The sequence below is a fragment of the Danio aesculapii genome, chromosome 18, assembly GCF_903798145.1.
Source record: "Danio aesculapii chromosome 18, fDanAes4.1, whole genome shotgun sequence".
Taxonomy (NCBI): Eukaryota; Metazoa; Chordata; class Actinopteri; order Cypriniformes; family Danionidae; genus Danio; species Danio aesculapii.
In genome coordinates this window covers 44,187,070-44,209,006 of record NC_079452.1, presented here as the reverse complement: position 1 = coordinate 44,209,006, position 21,937 = coordinate 44,187,070, and the positions used below count along the sequence as shown (strand labels likewise).

Genomic DNA, 21,937 nt, shown 5'->3' with positions numbered 1-21,937 from the left:
TGTTCGTTTTGTAAGCAACACCCAAAGTCTCCAGTTCATTTACTTTGGCAATGTAGCTATTCTAATGGTCATGCGGTTGCGCAGTGGGCAGCACATTTGCCTCACAGCAAGAAGGTTGCTGGTTCGAGCCTCAGCAGGATCAGTTGGCATTTCTGTCTGGAGTTTGCATGTTCTCTGTTTGCTCCGGTTTCTCTGTTTTGCATGTTCTCTGTTTGCTCCGGTTTCCCCCACAAGTCCAAAAACATGTGGTACAGGTGAATTGAGTATGCTAAAATTGACTAGTGTGTGTGAATGAGTATGGGTGTGTATGGGTGTTTCCCAGTGATGGGTTATGGCTGGAAGGGCATCCGCTGCGTAAACCATATGGATGAATTGGCGGTTCATTCCGCTGTGGTGACCCCCAGATTAATAAAGGGACTATGGGAAAATGTTTTGTTTGGTTTTGTTAATTACAAAACAGAAACTTTACATAAATAAATATATATATATATATATATATATATATATATATATATGTTTCCTTAATCTTCTTATATTGTTAACAAATTTTTATATACATGAATGTAAATTTACATACCAAAAACATTTATATATATATTTATTACTTTGGAACTGTTTCTAACTCTTTTACAAAAAGGCTTTAAAAACTATTGAAATTTGTAAATTACATAATCTTTCTCTTCAATGTGTGATGTATATACCCCTTCTTTTTTGTTTTCTTTTTTTTTCTTTCATTTTCTTTATATTATACTGTGGTTGTATATTCTCAATTTTCGCATACTAATAAAAATAAATAAATAATAATAAAAAAAATTTGTGCATTTTATATATAAAGGCTATTTGACAACATTTGACTACAATTTCATTCATTCATTTTTTTCAGCTTAGTCCCTTTATTAATCCGGCCACAGCGGAATGAACCGCCAACTTATCAAGCACGTTTTACGCAGCGGATTTGCCTACAATTTGCACATGCTATACAATTGTTGATGCATCAAAGCTATTAAATTACACAAATTGAGATAATTGATAATGATAAGCATGTACAGTATAAAAATGAAAGAAGTTAGGAAGTTTAAATATTGTATCTTGAGCTTTTCTGTCCATTTTGAATTTGTTTTATGTTCAGTAAATGATTTTTACACGTGAGAAAATTACTATTAATTCGCTATAAATGCAAAAATAGCTTTATAAACTTATTTTAATTTTGCATTCAGACTATTAAACACATCCATAAATGTTTTTTAATTTCACTTAATATTAATACATTGCTAGGGGGAAAGAGATCAGATTTTTATTATATTTGAGAAACACTAAAAAGCCTGCAGATATTAAAATCTAAATCAGGTGCAAATAGATTTTCCTAGAGAAAAGACATAAAGACGAAGAGTTAAGTTACACAAAGATGTGTGAATTAGATTTATTTTTAGAAGCACCATGTTTATTGGTGTAACAACTGTTCAGGCTGTGGGAAGTGCAGCTAGTTTTTTAGGTAATTCTTCAGTGAAAAAGAGCAGCTTGTCCTTCTTAAGGTCTTGTCCCTCAGTTTGCTGCAATCCCAGGTTCAAGTACTTATTAGACTGGTCGTAAACAGGCCAAGGCACTGGAGCGGGATTTGGTGATCTGTACAAGCCAAATAATTATATGAGGAATAAATTATTAGTAACAAACATATTCTGTCCAGCATCTGATGCAGCACTCACCCAGTACGAATAAAATTAGCCCAGTATTTCATGACAGTTCTGCATAATTGGTTTTCTTCTTCAGTGAGTGTTCCTGTGGGCAATAAAGAGTCGATATCAGTAACCAGATCACCATTTCAGCACCATTTACACCTCTGTTGTTGTCATTTGCAGTTTTAAACGCAAGCAACATTAACATACACAGTTTTACTTAAATAAGCATGGCAAAAAATGTCGATTTTAGATCTGCATACCTATAACTTTGATCTGACCATCCCAGAAGCAGGCCCCAAACATAAATCCAAGTTCATCACCATGGTCGGCCTTCACAAAACTGGGTCTGAGATCTTTAAAAATACTTGGCCGGTGCTGGAACTCATACATATAGACAGGCGCTCCAGCATCTGTAAATAATTATATAAGATGATGGAAAACAATACAGCCAAAAACAAGCTGCAAGCAGCAATTAAGGGGCCAAGTTACATCGATTCCAAGTTGAATACGTTCTTGTGTCCTTCAAGAAGGTTTGACTAATCAACTTGCAATCAATAGGTTTTTGTTTGCAGCCATCCGCTGAAGATAACATGATTGAATTTTCTTGAATATCAAACCAGCGGTCTAGATGGAGTTAACCTCACGGTTTGGTTGTCAGAACACACACACACACACATACATACACACACATACATACACACACATACACACACGCGCGCACGCACGCACACACGCACATCCACACACACACACACAATTTGGTCTGAATATACTAAGCGATGCAGTGAAATAAGCTGCACTTTGGAGAGCTTTTTGATGAATTTTGTGTGTGGGTCATTTGACAAAGCTTTGATTAATTAACTGGAAGTTAATTAACTTTTTGTCATCATGGATTGAAGAATATCTAATCCATTATTCACATGTGACCAAAACTCTAGGAGGAGCTCAAAAAGTAAGTTTATTTGAAATATTCAAAATTATGTAAAAATTTTACAATGTAAATAAAATAAAGAACAATAAACTAAAATCTTGTCGCAAAGGATCAGAAAAAAACGAGGTAACACTTTATTTTGATGGTCCATTTGAGTATTAGTAGACTGTCTGCTTACAGTTTTTTCCAACTGCTCTCACACAAAATCTTTTCATGTCACACAATTTCTGAAACATTTCACTCAAACTAAAACCAAAACCAGAAGCTGTTTCTCAGTCTTGAACTTAGTTTTCAATTGCATAAAACACTGTTTTCAAAACACTAGACACAATTCTCTACCTAAAACACAAAAATACAGTATGTTTATGGTTTTATTGTGCTACTGTATACACTAATAATGTTTGGCCTTATAAATATTTTTTGTTTTGTCTTCATTGGTGTTTACAGTGTACTTGTTACTCCACTCAGTAGATTATTTTCACTGTGGAACATTGTATTGAATTGTAGATATAATAGCTCCGTAAGGCTATGAACGAGCAAAGATTTAGATCAACAGTGTTTACATGACATATCCAAACATTTACTATTATGAAAGAAGCGTTTGCCATGTGATGCAAATGCTTCATACTGAGATGTGTTTGTGGCATTTTGAAAACAGTGTTACATTTTGAAGTAGATGTGAGGCATTCTGCATTTTGTGTGAGCAGTTTTGAGAATTGTGTGTAGTTTTAAAAAAATGGGACAATTTTTTGAAAATATGTGTAAGCAGCTGGAAAAAACAAATACTGATACTGCTCCTTCAACATACATTTAACTGACTATAAGAAACTTTACAAGTACAGTACATGTCAACTTACACTAACCCCAACCTAACAGTCTACTTATAATCTAATGAGAATTAGTTGGCATGTAGATGCAATGTAACTTATATTTAACAAACCTTCAAAATAAAGTGTGACCAAAAATTATTTTTGTTTCTTATGGTTCAAAAAGTAATAACTGTAAGTTTAGGCTGTTGGTTGCACCATAGAGAGATTGACTTCAAAACTGCTGTCAGACTTTCCTCTATTTGTGTGACAGATTTATTTCTACTTTTTACTGTTCTTTTCTATGGGAAACAGCAGAAACAGAAAAAGGCTGATGATTTAATCGACTAAAATAAACGATTAATGTCAGTAACGTAACAAGCAACAAACCTCTGTGATAAGACGCAACTGCGATTGAGGGTATCACCATTAACATATCCCCGAGCAATTCAGAAAATGCGTTTCGAATCTCCTCTGGAGTTTTAGCATTTTTGAAGTATTCGTCCACTATGATTCCATTGGCTCCTGAAGCCTGTAATGACCGAATGAACGTTCACTCATTATACGGAGTATTATCAATGGTAGTTTGTTCTGTGTCCACTAGAGTGCGACAAATACTACAAATTAACTGAATAGAGTTCAAGCAAATGAATGCAGTTTTACATTTGACCTATAAATAACTAAAAACTGTTTTGGGAAACGTGAAAGTTCTACCCCAGCTTTGTTAAAAAAGTCCAGAGTTTGTTTTGCTGATTTTGCATCCATCCCTTTTGCCCAATCTTCTGAGAGAATGGCCTGAAAATAAAACAATAAACAAATCCATTAACAGCTTGATAAACCTTTTGATTTAATTCAATATTACAAAAAGTGTCATGACACTTGCCTGAGGGAGCATCCACCCGAATTCATGATTTGTTGTTCCAACAAGAATTGGAACTTTCTGAAAGTCTTTACTCTTCAAGATCTCCTCCGGCTGAGCTTTAATAAATTCCCCATCAACTGTTGCTCCAGGGTACCGATATTTCTAACAGATTAATTTGGTCATTAATTCATCAACCTGTATTAAGATCAGAGTCAAATTCTCTGTTCCTACCTTTTGAGCTGCTTTGATGAACTGTTCCTCTGTCATTTCTTTGATGCATTTGACCAACACTTCAGAAGAGCTAAAGTCACACTCTGTAATATTTGCAATTACCTGCAAACAATGATCCTCTTTATACCTTTATAATGATATTTCTTTCAAAATGCAATTTTTTCTCCTAACATCTGACAACATTGTACAGGTTCTCTTATGGAATAATTGAGCAGTTATAGTGTTTTTGGCTAAATACTCTACCTTGGCATAATTTAAAGGATCTTTGAAGGTGTATCCCCCCACAGTTGCTACCCCACTCTGAAAAATGGCCCGCTGAAACAGACCCTTGGTCATGGGTGACAATGTCTAGAAGACCACACAAGAAAACATATTTAGAATACATTTATACATTGGATTTTAAAGAGAATCAATTGGTATTTATGGTCACAAATATGAGGTCAAGTGAACCACAAGGACTGTAGCACCAAGTTAAACTTCTCAATTGCTTGCAGAAATGTCTTAATTCTTATTGACATGATTTATGAAAGTGGCTGCACATCTGTGGTGAGAATCTCCAGTAGCACCAGATCCCCAAAGAGCTCTGTTGCACTGAGATGCCATTTTACTGTAGTGAACTCATTGTCTTTAATAAACCAATTTGAGCTTATTTGAGGTTTCTGACATGGTGCTTTGTCCTGCTTGAAGTAGTCTTAAGATACTGTAGGTACATTTGTGTTATAATAATTGATAGACATGGTAAGCAACAATACTCAGGTATGTCTTGGTTAGAAATTTCTCCAGTTTTTGTGAGTCTGTGTGAATTGTAGCCTCCGTTCTTGAGAGGCACAAGCAGGTTATCCTGTTGTAGCTCATCTGCTTTAAGACTTGCTACACACAGGTAATCGTTTTGCCTAATTTGGGTGAAAGTATGAAGTTATTCAAGTTAATTTTGGCTTGGTTTTGATCTGGTTATTCCCCAGCAAGCATTTTTTGGTATTTAAATGTTGTATAATAGATGTCCAAACAAATATGTCTTGGCTAAAAGAAGGCTAAATATGTGAAAATCTAATAGTTGTCTAACAACAGTCCAATATAGTCATCAAACATACAGCAATCAATGACTTCACATGTTAATTAGACATCTTTTAAACACAAAATTTCTTAGTGGGTTCTCCTCTGACCTCTGGCATCAACAAGCCATTTTCAGCACAGAACCTCTGCACAGTAGACGTCTTCTTGCATTTTATCTGGACTCTAAGACCACCAATATTAATTCCATGTTCAAAGACAAAGTTAAATATAATTTCTTTCCCATTCTGATGCTTAGATTGAGTACTAACTGCAGTGAATTTCTTCAGTGTGATTGGCTGTTTTTAGATCTTTTGAACAGGTGTATTTAATGAAGTGGTCATTAAAAAATATAGGCTGCCGAATTGACTGACCAGCAAAGAGGCACTGATTCCTCCTGCAGACTCTCCAGCTACGGTGACAGACTGAGGGTCTCCTCCAAAAGCCTCGATGTTTTGCTGCACCCACTGTAAAGCTGCGATCTGGTCGAGGAAACCCCAGTTTCCTTTTGCATGCTGATCTCCTGTGCTAAAACCAGAAGCACATGTTATTATTACTGCTCATCAAAGAGGGAGAGTCTTTAGTGTCTTCAAGCTACAATGATTAATCTGTCATTCTTTATTTGAATGAGTAGTGCACACTGTTGAGGCTTTCTCCACTATAAATGATTACCTGAAGTATCCTAATATTCCAAGTCGATACTGAATGACAACCACAACTACTTTTTCATAGGCTGCCAGAGGGGTTCCATCAAACATGCTAGCTCCACCCATGACCAGACCCCCTCCATGAATCCAAACCATTACCTATACGTTTTCATAGGTTTTGTTTGTCAGAGGGGTTAGGAAAGCGTTACAGAATATGTTCTAACGTGTTTTTGTATAACATCATTTGTATTTGATCTTATTCAAAAGTCAAAGTGATGGCCTCCAGTTTAGATGCATTTATTCAGTACTCACGGGGAATTTATCTGATTCTGATCTTTGAGATGGAGTGTAAACATTCAGATACAAACAGTCTTCTGAGACTCCTGTAGGTGGTAATTCCAACGTCATGGATTTTGCAACTATAGGCATAATATTTGGGTCTTGAAGGCACCTGTAATGCAGCAAGAGAAGATGTAAATGATACTGAGGAAATAAGTGATGACGGGCTGTTAATGCACATAATATAAATGATGATAATATAATATTAAATACAATACACAGTGCATCCGGAAAGTATTCATAGGACTTCACTTTTTCCACATTTTCTTATGTTACAGCCTTATTACAAAATGGATTAAATACATTTATTTCCTCAAAATTCTACATACAATACCCCATAATGACAATGTGAAAAAAGCCTTTGCTCAATACTTTGTTGATGCACCTTTGGCAGCAATTACAGCCTCAAGTCTTTTTGAATTGAGGCCACAAGCTTGGCACACCTGTCTTTGGGTATTTTTGCCTATTCCTCTTTGCAGTACCTCTCAAGCTCTATCAGGTTGGTAGGAAGCCACGGTGTACAGCCATTTTCAGATCTCTCTAGAGATGTTTAATAGGATTTAGATCTGGGCTTTGACTGGGCCACTCAAGGACATTCACAGAGTTGTTGTGAAGCCACTCTATTGATATTTTGGCAGTGTGCTTTGGGTCATTGTCCTGCTGGAAGATGAACCGTCGCCCCAGTCTGAGGTCAAGAGCACTCTGAAGCAGGTTTTTCATTCAGGATGTCTCTGTACATTTTTTCACATTGTCATTATGTTTGTAGAATTTTGAAGAAATAAATTAACTTAATCCATTTTGGAATAAGGCTGTAACATAAAAAATGTGGAAAAAGTGAAAAAGCTTTCCAGATGCACTGTAAATGACAGTAGTGCACAACAGGGGTGGCAACGGTCACCATGCAAAGCTGAGTACATTTCAGGTGTCTATTATTTTCTAATAGTTCAATAGCTTGGAGTCAATTATTATCCTTATACTATATTTAGCACATCTATAAAAACATTGTATTTCAAAACATTTGAGGATTCTGTCTTCAAACTGCTCCCCAGTTTAGGACTCGTTTCTTACACATCATCATTAAAATTGCACACCTTAGAATGTCCATCAGGCAATCATAATCAAGCAAGGTATGTTCATGGGAATATTTGACCATTGTTTAAGAGCCACGTTTGTAAGGTCAAGCAGTGATGTTGGACGAGAAAGCCTTGCTCGCATTCTATAAGTCATTCAAAGGTGTCCGGTTGGGTTGAGGTCAGGACTCTGTGCAGATCCACTCATTAATGTCTTTATGGACCTTACTTTGTGTATAATATATATTACAACTCTACAAATCATTGAATTCAGGTGTTCCAATCACTTCAAGGCCACAGCTAAAGAAAATCAAGCACCTAGGCATGCAGCCTGAATCCATCTGAGCAGAATTTCGGCACTAATATATGCATTCTCTTCGGTAGGCAAAATACATCTTAAAGATACTAAAAGGCAGTCTTTAGAGATAAATAAAGTACAAAATTGTCTCTTTTGAAAAGGTATACCACACCATTGATAGTTCAAACAAATTATTTTTCAGACTGTACAAATATATGAAATAGTATAGATATTTTTATAGCTATACTCACATGGAAGAATGTTCGGTGGCATTTCTTATGCCCTCCCATCCCTGTACAGGCTGTGGAGCTGCTAGACGGTGAGGACCAACAGGCGGCTGGGCAAAAGGAATGCTCAAATATTGCTCCACAACAGCTGGAGATCCTTTAGCTTTCACATATTGCCCACGGACACTGCCATGCTTTAAAACAACTACTGGTCCAGAATCTGAACATACAGTACACCAACAGAAAATTTGTCATATGTTAAGTAATATATATATTTACATCCCTGTCCAATAACAAAAGAAATTGAAAAACGTATTATTCAAAAATACTTGCCTTCCTGTAGGGGGGCGCCCCAGATGGGTGCCACAAACAAGGACAAGCAAAGCAAAATGTCTTTTATCATGGCTGCTTTTTCACGAAAGACTGACAGAAACTCAAGCCTCTAATGCAATGTATACTGCACAAAATCAATAACTTAGGCTCAAGTACAAAATACTGCTCTTTAACCTGATCTTACTTTACCCCCTTAAACAAATACTGTTAGCTGTGTACACAATCCCTGTGCTGCAGATTGAGAGGAGAAAGATAAATAACGCTGTATAAATGACTGAATTGTTTTGAATTTCTTTGGTCTCTCCTAATATATGTTTGATTAAAGAAGTCCATCCATTTATGAGCAATCCCAGCTTAACATATCAAATGAAACACTGACACATACATTTTTTTATTCTCAGCTATTCACTGCAGTAAACTTCCATCAAAAATATTACTTCTGTACCAGTGATAAAGTGTGTGTTAATGCAGAAAGTAAAAGAGTGTCACAGAGGCTCTGATTCTTCACAGGTAGGTTAAAAATTAATGTCTTATGCTGGCTTTATTGAACAAAGCCTCCAATAATGCTTGAAGGTTACAAGTTGGGAAGTTAAAATCTGTATCCACTGACACTGACATTGTAGTCTTTACAAAAAGAGAGGTTGTTTGACTAACTGGTGGTATAATGGTTAACAACCCTGGGTTGGTACTAGGGTTGCACGGTTTACTGGTACTATAGTAGTATCGCGATATAATGGCTCCAAAATGCTGGCAGTGCCACTGTAGTTTGTAAACCAGGGGTAGGGAACCTATGGCTCGGGAGCCACATGTGGCTCTTTGACCAAAAATATGTGGCTCTCCAGCTTTCTCTCATCAATAATATTTTAAAGTTTAAAAAACTATAACTGTCACTAGAAATCAGTTTCCTGTTGAAAATACAATTATAATTCCCTTTTTAATGTATTTTTACATCAAATTTAATAAGAACTCAGTTTACAATAAAAGCGGTGCTGTGGATTACAATAAAGGCAACTTACATTTTTATGGTTACCTCGTGCACATAAATTCAAACAACAGTCATTAGTGGTGATGGCAAAAGAGAAAAATTCTATAAATTGTCCTTTCTTCATTTATAGACTTGCTCAACATGTGATGCTTCATATTTGTTTATTTTTGAGTTGTGCAGGGAAATAAACGAAGAAAGAATATAATATACACGCCAATGAAAAATTTATTTGCCCAAAAAATCAGAAATGGCTCTTTGCTAAAAAAAAAGGTTCCCGACCCCTGTTGTAAACGGTAGTATCGTCATTAATGGTCTATCTACAATAGATAATGTTGCATGTAGAAAAGTCACTAAAATGCTACACATTTGTGCAACGATAAACCATTTTATTTAAATAGTCTGTGGAGCCCCTTAAGGCTGCAAAACAGTGTAGAATTTGCACCTTTATGGTAGCCTATTGTAGGTTTTCTAACGCTTTAATTCGAACACACATCTGAATCGGTTCATTTCTGTTCCTGTTAATATGATTTTTTAGCGACAACGGCAATCTCTTTAAAAGAATGACTCACAAAGTGAAATTTTGAATTACTTTGGATTCTTGGCCGATAAGACTGAAAAAAGTAAATGAATAAATGGATGAAAACCCCAAAATAGCAACAGGAAACATTGAAACAGTTTCTGACCTCTTCATATAGCCTGATTTTGTTGGAAAAATTCTCTTTTGTAACAAATTTCATTCTGTATAATTTGTATCTTTATTTTAATGTATTTTTTGTTGGTCAGTTATCTACAAAATAATCAAAAAGAATGAATAAATTTTAGGTAAAGTGAGGTGCAAATAATACTTTTTGGCCTTAAAGGAATTATGAATTACATTCAAGTAGGCTTATTATAACATAAAATATAGTATTTCTGACAATTTTCTTTATAATTTGAGTTATGAATTACAGTATCGCAATACTACTGTTAATTAATTAATTTAAATTAATAAGTTAAATTAATGGTATCGTGACAAGTTGGTACTACAAAAACTGTTCAGTCAGTCAGTTAAAGCTGAAGAGACATTGGTCTAGAAACAGGGGAGGGACCAGCAGTCTCCTCTCTCACTAAATGAAAAGCAAATCATCACAAAATGGTGGAAACGTGGCTGCTATAAGCATTTTAGAAAAACATTTGAAAAAAAAAAACTGTAACTGAACTTTACACACAATAATGCATAATCAGAAACAATAATAAAATCTGATCAGCTGAGAATTTCTTCATAAATAAACTAGTCTTTCTTCAAATCGGCACTCTAACCTCCTAGGGCTTTGTGGCCACATACGTGGACAGCACATTTTAGCTCTTATGTCTTATGTTTTATATTTTGTTACAGACATACAGTGTCATCCTGCAACTGTTTTGCAGCATATCAAATGTCCCAAACACTATTTTAACTTTCCAAAATGGGCAAAACATTTTGTTTTTACTGATGGTCAAAACATGTTCAAAACATATATGTGTATGTGTTATTAATGCGTTTAAAACAGTCAGGAAAAAGCTGCTGTGTTCAAGGCAGAAATAAAGAGTTTTTCATTCTATTACAGAAAGGTGACTTTGTTGTGTTTTATGCAAATTCGGACCATGAGTTCACATTTATGGACATATGTTTTCTCTAAAAGTACACCATATCAAAAGATGGACTTAGGTTTTATTCTAATTAGGTTCCAATAAATCCAAATAGCAAAGAGAAATAAAAAATGCATGTAAAAAAAACAGCCTGGGCCTAGTTTTTGAAGGTAGGTGATAATAAGTAAAGAAGTGTCACCCAAAGAATTTTTATTTTATATATTATAAAGTTTTACTTTCTAATATTTGTAATAATAATTTGTGAAACTTTTTACAACGTATGCGTGCATCCCAGTTAGACTACTTTATGCGCTATTTTACATCATTTTTAGGTAAAAGTATAAATATTTTCATTCATATAATATTCATATTTCATTCATTCATTCATTCATTCATTCATTCATTTTCTTTTCAGCCCCTGTATTAATGTGTCACCACAGCGGAATGAACCGCCAACTTATCCAGCACATGTTTTACGCAGCAGATGCCCTTCCAGCTGCAACCCATCTCTGGGAAACATCCATATACACTCATTCACACTCATACACTACGGACAATTTTTTAGCCTACCCAATTCACCTGTATTGCATGTCTTTGGACTGTGGGGCAAACCAGAGCACCTGGAGGAAACCCACGCGAACGCAGGGAGAACATGCAAACTCCACACACAAACGCCAATTGACCCAGCCAAGGCTTGAACTAGCAACCTACTTGCTGTGAGGCGGCAGCACTACCTACTGCCCCACTGCGTTGCCTATCTGTATTTCATAATGTATAAATGTTTGTTGTAGAACAATCATATACTAAATGTTGAACTATGGTCATTACACATTAAAATATTAAATTGATTGATTGATAATTCATATTATTTGGTATATAAATACATAAATAGTCACATCAGTTTTGTCCACATTTCATTGTGTATGAATGTATTTTCACACATATTGTTATTGTTTTCCTCTAAATGCAAAAAATGCTTTATAATTTCATTTTAATTTCACATTCTTGGTATTTTTAAAGCTTGTTAAATTTGGATTGTATCAGAGAAACAGTAAAAACAGTAAATGAGCTGCAAAAAGTTTCTCTGAAACTGGACACAAAACAGATCATTATATAATCAAAATGGATCACACAGATGTCTGAATTATTTCTTTTTAATAACAGAAGCACCATGTTTATTAGTGTAACAACTGTTCAGGCTGTGGGAAGTGCAGCTAGTTTTTTAGGTAATTCTTCAGTGAAAAAGAGCAGCTTGTCCTTCTTAAGGTCTTGTCCCTCAGTTTGCTGCAATCCCAGGTTTAAGTATTTATTAGACTGGTCGTAAACAGGCCAAGGCACTGGAGCGGGATTTGGTGATCTGTACAAACCAAAAATAAATGATCGGTATAACAAACACTAATATTTTTTCCAGCATCTGATGCAGCACTCACCCAGTACGAATAAAATTAGCCCAGTATTTCATGACAGTTCTGCATAATTGGTTTTCTTCTTCAGTGAGTGTTCCTGTAGGCAATAAAGAGTCGATATCAGTAACCAGATCACCACTTCAGCACCATTTACACTTCTGTTGCAGTTTCAACCCAATGAAACCTTAATGGCAGTTTAAAATTCTTAGACCTGCATACCTAAACCTTTGACATGAACATCCCAAAAGCAGGCCCCAAACACAAATCCAACATCATCAGCATGGTCGGCCTTCACAAAACTGGGTCTGTATTTATCAGCTATACTTGGCCGGTGCTGGAACTCATACATATACACAGGCACTCCGGCATCTGTAAAGTTATTACATAGGATTATGGAAAATAATAGGCAAGGTCAAGAGAGGCAAAATGATGAACTATGCATGCCATGAAGATCAGATTTGAGCACCTTCAAAGCATTATAAAATTCAGTAAAATATAGAAAGATGATGTCACCAGAAACATCTTGAGCCAAGAAGTATGAAGAAAATATTTGTTTCTTATCGTTCAGAAGTTATTATCATAAACATAAGTGTAAATCAGGACGGTTGGTGGGGCTAGAGGTGTTTATAAATTTATTCATTTTTTTCGGCTTAGTCCCTTTATTAATCTGGGGTCGCCACTGCGGAATGAACCGCCAACTTATCCAGCATAAATTTTATGCAGTGGATACCCTTCCAGCTGCAACCCATTCCGGTGCCCCCGTGTCAACAAGCTTAGTCCCCCCTCTGGCCCCCCTAAATTTTTTGTGTCAAAACTCCACAGAGAAGTGATAGCCATCCCTCTCTATCTGCTTTCGCGCGCACTCCCTCTCTCTGCTTTCGCGCGCACTCGCTCTCGGTGCTGGGCGCATCAGTTCCCTGCATTCCTCGGAGGTTAACCCCCGAATTGACACAGATAACAAAAAGATTCAACTTCCGTCATGTTCATATTGTAAAAAACTATCAAAATATCAACTTTATATTATATTACACTTTTATTTTCAATAGCGATTTTAAACCTTTAAATATAGGAAGTCCTCGGATATGCAGAGGTTATTATTAATCAGAAATTGAGTGTACATAGTTTAGGAAATGCAGTCTTGAATTTACAAACAGTCGGCAAGTACCGGAGAACAGATGTGACACATTGATCAAATTTAGTTTTCAATCACGTTGAACGTAATATTCAACTCGTTTAGTTTTGCCTTCATTCGTTTTTGATGTCAGTAACATAAAGCACGAGTCTTCAAACACATGATTTATTATTAACACGTTTTTAAACATAATAGTTTAGCTAACTAATTTGTAATAACTACTTTTTTTATCTTTCCCATGATGACAGTCAGTAAATAATGTTTTAATAGTTATTTTGCAAAATAGTTGTATTCAGATTAAAGTGTCATTTAAAGACTTAACTAGGTTATGTTCATTAGGAATGATTAGTCAAGTTATTGTATAACTGGTTTGTTGTGTAGACAATCAAAAATATACAGTAAATATTTATTAAGAAGGCTAAAAATACTGACCTTAAAATTGCATTTTTAAAAATTAAAAACTGCTTTTATTTAAGGAATAAACTATAGGAAATAAGACTTGTTATGACTTCAGAATAATTATTTAAGTTTTACATGAAATACTGTGAAAATATCCTTGGTTAGTTAAAGATCACTTGGGAAACATTATTTTAAATTAATAATGTTAATTCCCCCGAATCCCCCCCCCCCCCCCCCCCCCAAGTTACTCTGGAACCGCCACTGTGTATAATATTTTATATATTTCAAGACACTTCTATATTGGTTAAAGTGTCATTTAAATGCTTAACTAAGTTAATTAGGTTAACTAGGCAGGTTAGGGTAATTAGGCAAGTTATTGTATAACGATGGTTTGTTCTGTAGCCTATCGAAAAAACTATAGCTTAAAGGGGCTAATAATTTTGACCTTAAAAAGTTTTTTAAACATTTTCAAAACTGCTTTTATTCTAGCTGAAATAAAACAAATAAGACTTTATCCAGAAGAAAAAATATTGGCCTACTGTGCAAATTTCCTTGCTCTGTTAAACATCATTTAAGAAATATTTTAAAAAGAAACAAAAATTAAAGGGGGGACTAATAATTCTGACTTCAACTTTGTTTATAAACATTTTTGGACACTTTCAGATTTTTCTCAATTCACAACATTTTACTGTACTGTACTGAGCAGAAGTAAAAGAAGACTGAAGATTACAATCAACAGTAAAACAAACAACTATTGCCAACAAACCTCTGTGATAAGACGCAACTGTGATGGAGGGTATCACCATGAAAATATCCCCGAGCAATTCAGTAAATGCGTCTCGAATCTCCTCTGGAGTTTTAGCATTTTTGAAGTATTCGTCTGCTATGATTCCATTGGCTCCTGAAGCCTGTAATGACCGAATGAACGTTCACTCATTATACGGAGTATTATCAATGGTAGTTTGTTCTGTGTCCACTAGAGTGCGACAAATATTCAAATTATCTTAATAAAGTTAAAGCAATTGAACGCAGTGTTAAATTTTTTATCTATAAATCACTATAAACCATTTAGGAAGAGAGAGATAAAATTGTTTTACTCCATCTGTGTTCAAAAGGCCCAAACTGAATTTTGCTGATTTTGCGTCCATCCCTTTTACCCATTCTTTTGGGAGAAAAATCTGAAATAAAACAACAAACAAATCCATTAATGATTCTAAGGTTCATAAACCTTTTGATTTATTTTATGATTCTATCCAAAAGTGTCATGACACTTGCCTGGGGGAGCATCCACCCAAATTCATGATTTGTTGTTCCAACAAGAATTGGAACTTTCTGAAAGTCTTTACTCTTCAAGATCTCCTCCGGCTGAGCTTTAATAAATTCCCCATCAACTGTTGCTCCAGGGAAAAAGTGTTTCTAACAGAATATTGTGGGTATTAATTCGTTGCTAATTTGCCTGTATTTCTTATTAAGAAAAGAATCAAATTCTCTGTTCCTACCTTTCGAGCCACCTTGATGAACTGTTCCTCAGTCATTTCTTTGATGCATTTGACCAACACTTCAGAAGAGCTATTATCACATTCAGTAATATTTCCAATCACCTGCTCAAACACATTGAAATCAGCTTCCTTCTAAACCGTTATAATAATCTTTCTTTTTTAAATCTTGACATCTGACATCATTTTTTCCAGTTCCCTATGGAATTGTTGGGCAGTTGTAGTGTTTTTGGCTAAATACTGTACCTGGGCATATGTTGAAGGGTCTTTGACAAAGTATCCCTTCACAGTTGCTACCCCACTCTGAAAAATGGCCCGGTGAAACAGACCCTTAGTCATGGGTGACAATGTCTAGAAGACCACACAAGAAAACATATTTAGAATACATTTAACCCATTGCATTGGATTTTATAGAGAATCTATTATTGTATTAATAAGGTTAAGTGTACCCCGAGTAATGTACTTAAACTGATCAATCATAAAATACAGAATACAACAGGATGAACCCCCTTTTGCCCTCAAAAATGCTAGCTTTGTTGTGGCATAGATTTGACAGCTGGAAGTTATTATGGTCGTTTGCTTGGTTGGACTTCTTGTTCATTCAGAGATGTTCTTCTGCAGATTTCGGTTGTAAAAATTGGTAACTTACTGGAGAAGCTACTGGTTTTCTGTCAGTTCTCTGACCTCAACAAGCCATTTTTACCACAGTCTGCCTCTCAATTGATTTTTCACTGTCCTTGTCAGGTTGTTTTCTGTGAACCCTCAGATCAACTGTTCTCCAAGCCATGTTTAAAGTAACTTAATTTATTTTTCTTTCCCACTCTGATGCTCAGTTTGAATTTCTTGGCCGTATCTACAGTATATGCTGCCAACATGCAATGAGTTCTGCAATGGAGCTGGCTGTTTATACATATTTTACAGTTAAACAGGTGCATTTAATAAAGTGGTCGGTGAGTGTATTTTTCATTATAAAAGAAAAATCTGCCGAATTGACTGACCAGCAAAGAGGCACTGATTCCTCCTGCAGACTCTCCAGCTACGGTGACAGACTGAGGGTCTCCTCCAAAAGCCTCAATGTTTTGCTGCACCCACTGTAAAGCTGCGATCTGGTCGAGGAAACCCCAGTTTCCTTTTGCATGCTGATCTCCTGTGCTAAAACCAGAAGCACATGTTATTATTACAGCTCATCATAGAGGGAGAGTCTTTAGTGTCTTCAAGCTGCAACAATTCATTTGTCATTCGTTATTGGAATAGCGCACAGCATTTCTCTATCATAAACGATTACCTGAAGTATCCTAATACTCCAAGTCGATACTGGATGACAACCACAACTACTTTTTCATAGGCTGCCAGAGGGGTTCCGTCATACAAGCACAAGTCCTTGAACATGCAAGCTCCACCCATGGCCAGACCCCCTCCATGAATCCAAACCATTACCTGTTGGTTTTTCGAAGATTTCTTTTATTAAAAGGCATGGAAAAATCAATTATGCATAATAAAATATGTTTTACTTAATTTTGTGTTACAACATTTTATGTGACTTAATTCAAAAATTAAAATGATGGCCTCTAGTTTACATTTATTCAGTTGTTCAGTACTCACTGGAAGTTTATCTGATTCTGATCTTTGAGATGGAGTGTAAACATTCAGATACAAACAGTCCTCTGACACTCCTATAGCTGTAACTTCCAAATCAATAGCTTTTGCTATCGCAGGCAAAATATCTGGGTTTTGAAGGCACCTGCATTGCAGCAAGAAAAAAAAAAGTAGGTAAATGGAGGTTAAATATAATACTGAAAAAATGATCTAAAGTATTAAATATAGTGCGAATCAATAAATTCTGAAACATTTGTGAATGTTAAAGGCACCTATGATGCAAAATCAACTTTGGAAACTGTTTAGACACACCTGCATTTAGGTATAATGTGTTTACTGTCGTATTGGAGTGATATAAACACAAGAAGTGTCTATTTAAAAATTTTCTAACATTACAATTGAATCCAAATCCAAGCAGTTTTGAGGCCCACCTCAACGTGACGAAGGAGTTTGGTTTTCCATATACCCACCAAATTGATTGATTGGCGCATATTAACATGTCTCCGCAGCAATGCGTATAAAAATGTCCACAAAACAGGATTTGCAAAGAAACTGGGATTAAAAGATCTGTTTCAACACTCTGTGATCAGCTGCACCTCAAAACTTTAAAGCGTGTTCAAAACAGAGCATGTTTGTAATAAAGAAAAGACAGTAAAAACTTCATGTATTTCATAACCGCTGGAATCATCACGGCTGCGTCAGTACAACTATACGAGAATGCTTCAAACACACAACAGGAGTCCCTGCAACCCAGGCTCATTCTGAGAACGTAGTCCCGGGGACGTTTCTGGAGACCGCGAAATACGTCCCGGGAGGTACGTATTTGTGCAGTTTTTGTTTTCGCGAGTCCGCGAGAGGCCGCTGTGCGCGCTTTGTCCCGCGCCGTTCTCGCGTAAACCCGCTAGAGGCCGCTGTCGAACGACCTTCTGCCTGGATGACAGAATGATTGACCGTGCAACCGGCCAATCGGCTGACCCACCCTTCTCCGTCCCTAAACCCAACCAACGATGATTCACAAAAGCCGTCCAGAAAAAGAAAAGCCCTCGTCCGATTTTTACCACGTTTTCGGATTTTGACCACATTCTCACCCTGTGACGAACTTGTTCGCTTCATTTTTTGGATTTTGTTTTTGTTTTCTTACCTGATTTCTGGAACCGCTCTTCCCCGGACTCGAACCCGGTCATCGTCGTCGTGGTCAGCCCCTCTCTGCGCCTCGAGTCCGCCAGAGTACACGAAGAGCTAACTGGACAAACTGGCTGCAGCGGGAAAGCCCTCCACACGGAGGCGAGCGGCCGGCTGGCCGGCCGGCAAGCGCCGAAGGGAACGGCGTCACACCGCCCCGCAGCGTTCGCTTAAAAAAATGAAATGCAGCCGTACGTACCCCCGGCTACGTATTTCGCGGTCTCCAGAAACGTCCCCGGGACTACGTTCTCAGAATGAGCCTGGGTTGAGTCCCTGTTTGTGGATGTTAAACCTCCTTTTTTTGCAAAATAGCATAATGGATATAGCAGTGTATATTGTAGTATATTTTAACTTGTATCCTGTCACATTTGCCACAAGTAGATGTGCAAAAACAGTACAAAGTTAAATGTGTGTGTCTACTGAAAACTTTGTAATGGCATTTATGTGTGACTCATCATTTCAGAAAGGCTTGAATAAACTTCACCACATATACAGTTGAAGTCTGAATTATTAGCCCCCTGAATTATAAGCTGTCCTGTTTATTTTTCCCCCAATTTCTGTTTAAAGGAGGGAGGATTTCTTCAAAACATTTCTAAACATGATAGTTTTAGTAACTTATTTCTAATAACTGATTTATTTTATCTTTGCCATGATGACTAAATAATATTTGACTAGATATTTTTCAAAAGACTTCTATACAGGTTAAAGTGTCATTTGAAGGCTTTACTATGTTAATTGAGTTAAATAGGCAGGTTAGGGTAATTAGGCAAGTTATTGTATAACAATGGTTTGTTCTGTAGACTATCGAAAAAATAAAGCTCAAAGAGGCTAATAATTTTATCTTTAGAAAGGTTTTTAAAAAATTTAAACTGCTTTTATTCTAGCCAAAATAAAACAAACAAGACTTTCTCCAGAAGAAAAAATATTATCAGACACACTGTGAAAATTTCCTTGCTCTATTAAACATCATTGGGGAAAAAAGGGAATAATAATAATATTAAAGGGGTGCTAATAATTCTAATTCTTCAACTGTACATCAAATAACCTTACTTGGTATTTTGACTAATAAACTTTATCTCTGCTTCATCCATGCCTGTCTCTGTCACTGACTGCTGTTTATCTGACCGAATGCAGGAGATACAGACACACGTGTAAGAATGGTTGATGTGGAAATGCAGCTCATTTGCATTTAAAAGCACTGGATACAAAAACAGCTACACTTTCCTCTGACCCCAAAATGGCCATTTTTGTCATTGTATAATAAATAATCTGATTAGTATTTTAAGCTGAAACTTTACAGACACATTCTGGAGACACCAAAATCTTATTTTACATCTTGTAAAAGGGGTAAAATAGGAGCCCTTTAATCACATGAATAAAAATTTACATTTTGTAATGTGATTACATAATCCAGATTTTATAAACTGTAAAATTGTGCAACAGTTGTTACGGCAATACCCGTTCAAATAATTTCAGTACTAATATACGTATACTCTGGTATAAATGGTATATATGGTATAAAATGGTTGCCTTTGAAAAACTACCACAATAGTGATTGACAACATACAAATATTTAGCAAACCTTAAAGTTGCTTTTAAATTCTTACATCAAAGGGTGTTCGGTGGCATTTCTTATGCCCTCCCATCCCTGTACAGGCTGTGGAGCTGCTAGACGGTGAGGGCCAACAGGCGGCTGGGCAAAAGGAATGCCCAAATATTGCTCCACAACAGCTGGAGATCCATTAGCTTTCACATATTGCCCACGGACACTGCCATGCTTCAAAACAGCCACTGGCCCAGAATCTGAACACACAGTACACCAACAGAGGTAAAAAAATTTACATAAATATAAATTTATTTGAAAATACTTGCCTTCCTGTACAGGGGCACTCCAGACAGGCGCCAGGGTCAAACACAAGCAAAGCAAAACATCTTTTATCATGGCTGCTTTTTCATGAAAGTCTCAGAGAGACTCAAGCCTTAAATAGACCTCACAAAACAATCACTCAGGCAGACTCAGTTACAAAATACTGCTCTTTAACCTGATATTGCTTCACCCAGTGAAACTAATCTTTTGTAAATTGTGTACACAATCTTTGTAGCTACTGAGAAGAGAAAAACAAGCTGTGTATAAACATTGTGACACAACTCATACTTCATCAAGTGTCTCCTACTATTGTAACTTATATGGTCACTCATCCTCTCAACTCTCGACTATGATTGAAAATTCACTTCTTCCAACTAATGCTATCATCACTTGACACTTACAATGCTACTAACGATCTCTGCTCTGCTTTGTCGACCTGTATAGGCACAGTCTGTCACTACTATCATCCTTCTTTAATAATGTGTACAGTAAAGGACCTACTATCATAAAAAAATTAACTCACATGCTCTTTAAAACATTATCCTTCCTTCTCAGTCCTCCACGTTCTACGCCCTCATCAATTCTATGAGCTAGCAACTTTGCAACATTCACTAATAAACCCAGCCCAGGTTTAGCCCAGAAATACGTGCTTATTTTTGTGAAATGTTGCACAATAATAATGTTTCAGATAACAAATACACTAGAGGGTGCTGTTTGCTTTTTTGGGAAAACCTTAATACATTCAACCCAGGCTCATTCTGATTATGTACCCCTATAAACATTTCTGGAGAGCGCTAAATACGTCCCAGGAGCTACATTTTAGTTTTCGCGAATCCACCATAGGCCACTGTGTACGCTTTTTCAGATCTCAAATTTCTCTTGCCAGTGCTGTTCTTATGTAAATCCACCAGAGGTCGCTGTTGATGGACTCTCTGCTGACTGACTGACTGACTGACTGACTGACTGACCAATTGACTGACCAACCCTCCTCCTTCCCTAAACCCAACCAATAGTGTTTCTATTTCTATTCTATTCTATTCTACTCTCTCTGGCTACATAATTCTGGATCTCCAGAAATGTATATAGGGCTACGCTTTCAGAATGAGCTTATGTTGCATATATTACTTAAAGGGCACCTATGATGCAATATCAACTTTTGGAAGCTATTTGGACAGAACTGTACTATATTTTACAAAATATCTCTTCTTTTCTCCATTTACAGTTGAAGTCAGAATTATTAGCTCCCCTGAATTTTTAGCCCCCTGAATAATAAACCTTAAAATCTTTTTTTAAAAATTAAAAACTGCTTTTATTATAGCCGAAAAAAATGAATAAGGCTTTCTCCAGAAGAAAAAATATTATCAGACATACTGTGAAAATGTCCTTGCTCTGTTAAACATCATTTGGGAAATAGTTAAAGAAGAAAAAAAATTCGAAGAGAGGCTAATAATTCTGACTTTAACTGTACATGGCATCACTTGGGTCTGTCAATCTGAAACATGTTTTTTCCTATGATTGCTATGCTGACGATACCCAACTCTACTTCTCATTCCAGCCTGATGATCTGAAACCAGCTGCTCGTATTTCAGCATGTCTGACACACATTTCTAGCTGGATGAAAGACAGTCACCTTCATCTCAACATTGTGGTCACAGAGCTTCTTCAAATAAGAGCCAACCCAGAACTTTAGCACAACTCATCCATTCAACTCCTTCCAGTACAACTTATGAGTTGTATTTGATAATCAGCTAAACTTTACAGACCACATTGCTAGTTTTGCATTATCCTGCCTTTGC

General features: G+C 36.3%; 2 protein-coding genes across 2 annotated transcripts; both read right to left on the bottom strand.

The window, feature by feature from the left end:
• Positions 1-1,390: 1,390 nt before the first annotated feature.
• On the bottom strand, positions 1,391-8,561 carry LOC130245624 (carboxylesterase 5A-like). The gene is made up of 13 exons (XM_056478376.1): positions 8,471-8,561; positions 8,162-8,357; positions 6,516-6,654; positions 6,229-6,362; positions 5,931-6,084; positions 4,750-4,854; positions 4,507-4,608; positions 4,297-4,437; positions 4,128-4,208; positions 3,804-3,945; positions 1,937-2,086; positions 1,704-1,776; positions 1,391-1,623 (listed from the first exon to the last, which is right to left on the bottom strand). Exons 1-13 carry the CDS (start codon positions 8,538-8,540, stop codon positions 1,461-1,463), a joined length of 1,650 nt encoding a protein of 549 aa, XP_056334351.1. The 5' UTR covers positions 8,541-8,561; the 3' UTR covers positions 1,391-1,460.
• Positions 8,562-12,201: 3,640 nt separating this feature from the next.
• LOC130245623 (carboxylesterase 5A-like) lies at positions 12,202-20,277 on the bottom strand. The gene is made up of 13 exons (XM_056478375.1): positions 20,147-20,277; positions 19,882-20,077; positions 17,099-17,237; positions 16,782-16,933; positions 16,495-16,648; positions 15,743-15,847; positions 15,500-15,601; positions 15,276-15,416; positions 15,098-15,178; positions 14,767-14,908; positions 12,689-12,838; positions 12,494-12,566; positions 12,202-12,420 (listed from the first exon to the last, which is right to left on the bottom strand). The coding sequence occupies exons 1-13, from the start codon at positions 20,214-20,216 to the stop codon at positions 12,258-12,260; spliced, it is 1,668 nt and encodes a 555-aa protein (XP_056334350.1). The 5' UTR covers positions 20,217-20,277; the 3' UTR covers positions 12,202-12,257.
• Between the last annotated feature and the right edge of the window lie 1,660 nt (positions 20,278-21,937).

Bases quoted from the DNA above. Each gene is read 5' to 3' on its own strand.
- LOC130245624 (XM_056478376.1), bottom strand. From the start codon at position 8,540: ATGATAAAAGACATTTTGCTTTGCTTGTCCTTGTTTGTGGCACCCATC. The intron at 8,358-8,470 runs GCAAGTATTTTT...CTGTATGTTCAG, and splicing joins GGGCGCCCCCCTACAGGAAG to ATTCTGGACCAGTAGTTGTT. The intron at 4,438-4,506 runs GTAGGAACAGAG...TTAATCTGTTAG, and splicing joins TCATCAAAGCAGCTCAAAAG to AAATATCGGTACCCTGGAGC.
- LOC130245623 (XM_056478375.1), bottom strand. From the start codon at position 20,216: ATGATAAAAGATGTTTTGCTTTGCTTGTGTTTGACCCTGGCGCCTGTC. The intron at 17,238-19,881 runs GTAAGAATTTAA...GCTGCAATGCAG, and splicing joins GCCACCGAACACCCTTTGAT to GTGCCTTCAAAACCCAGATA. The intron at 16,934-17,098 runs GTGAGTACTGAA...AAAAACCAACAG, and splicing joins CAGAATCAGATAAACTTCCA to GTAATGGTTTGGATTCATGG.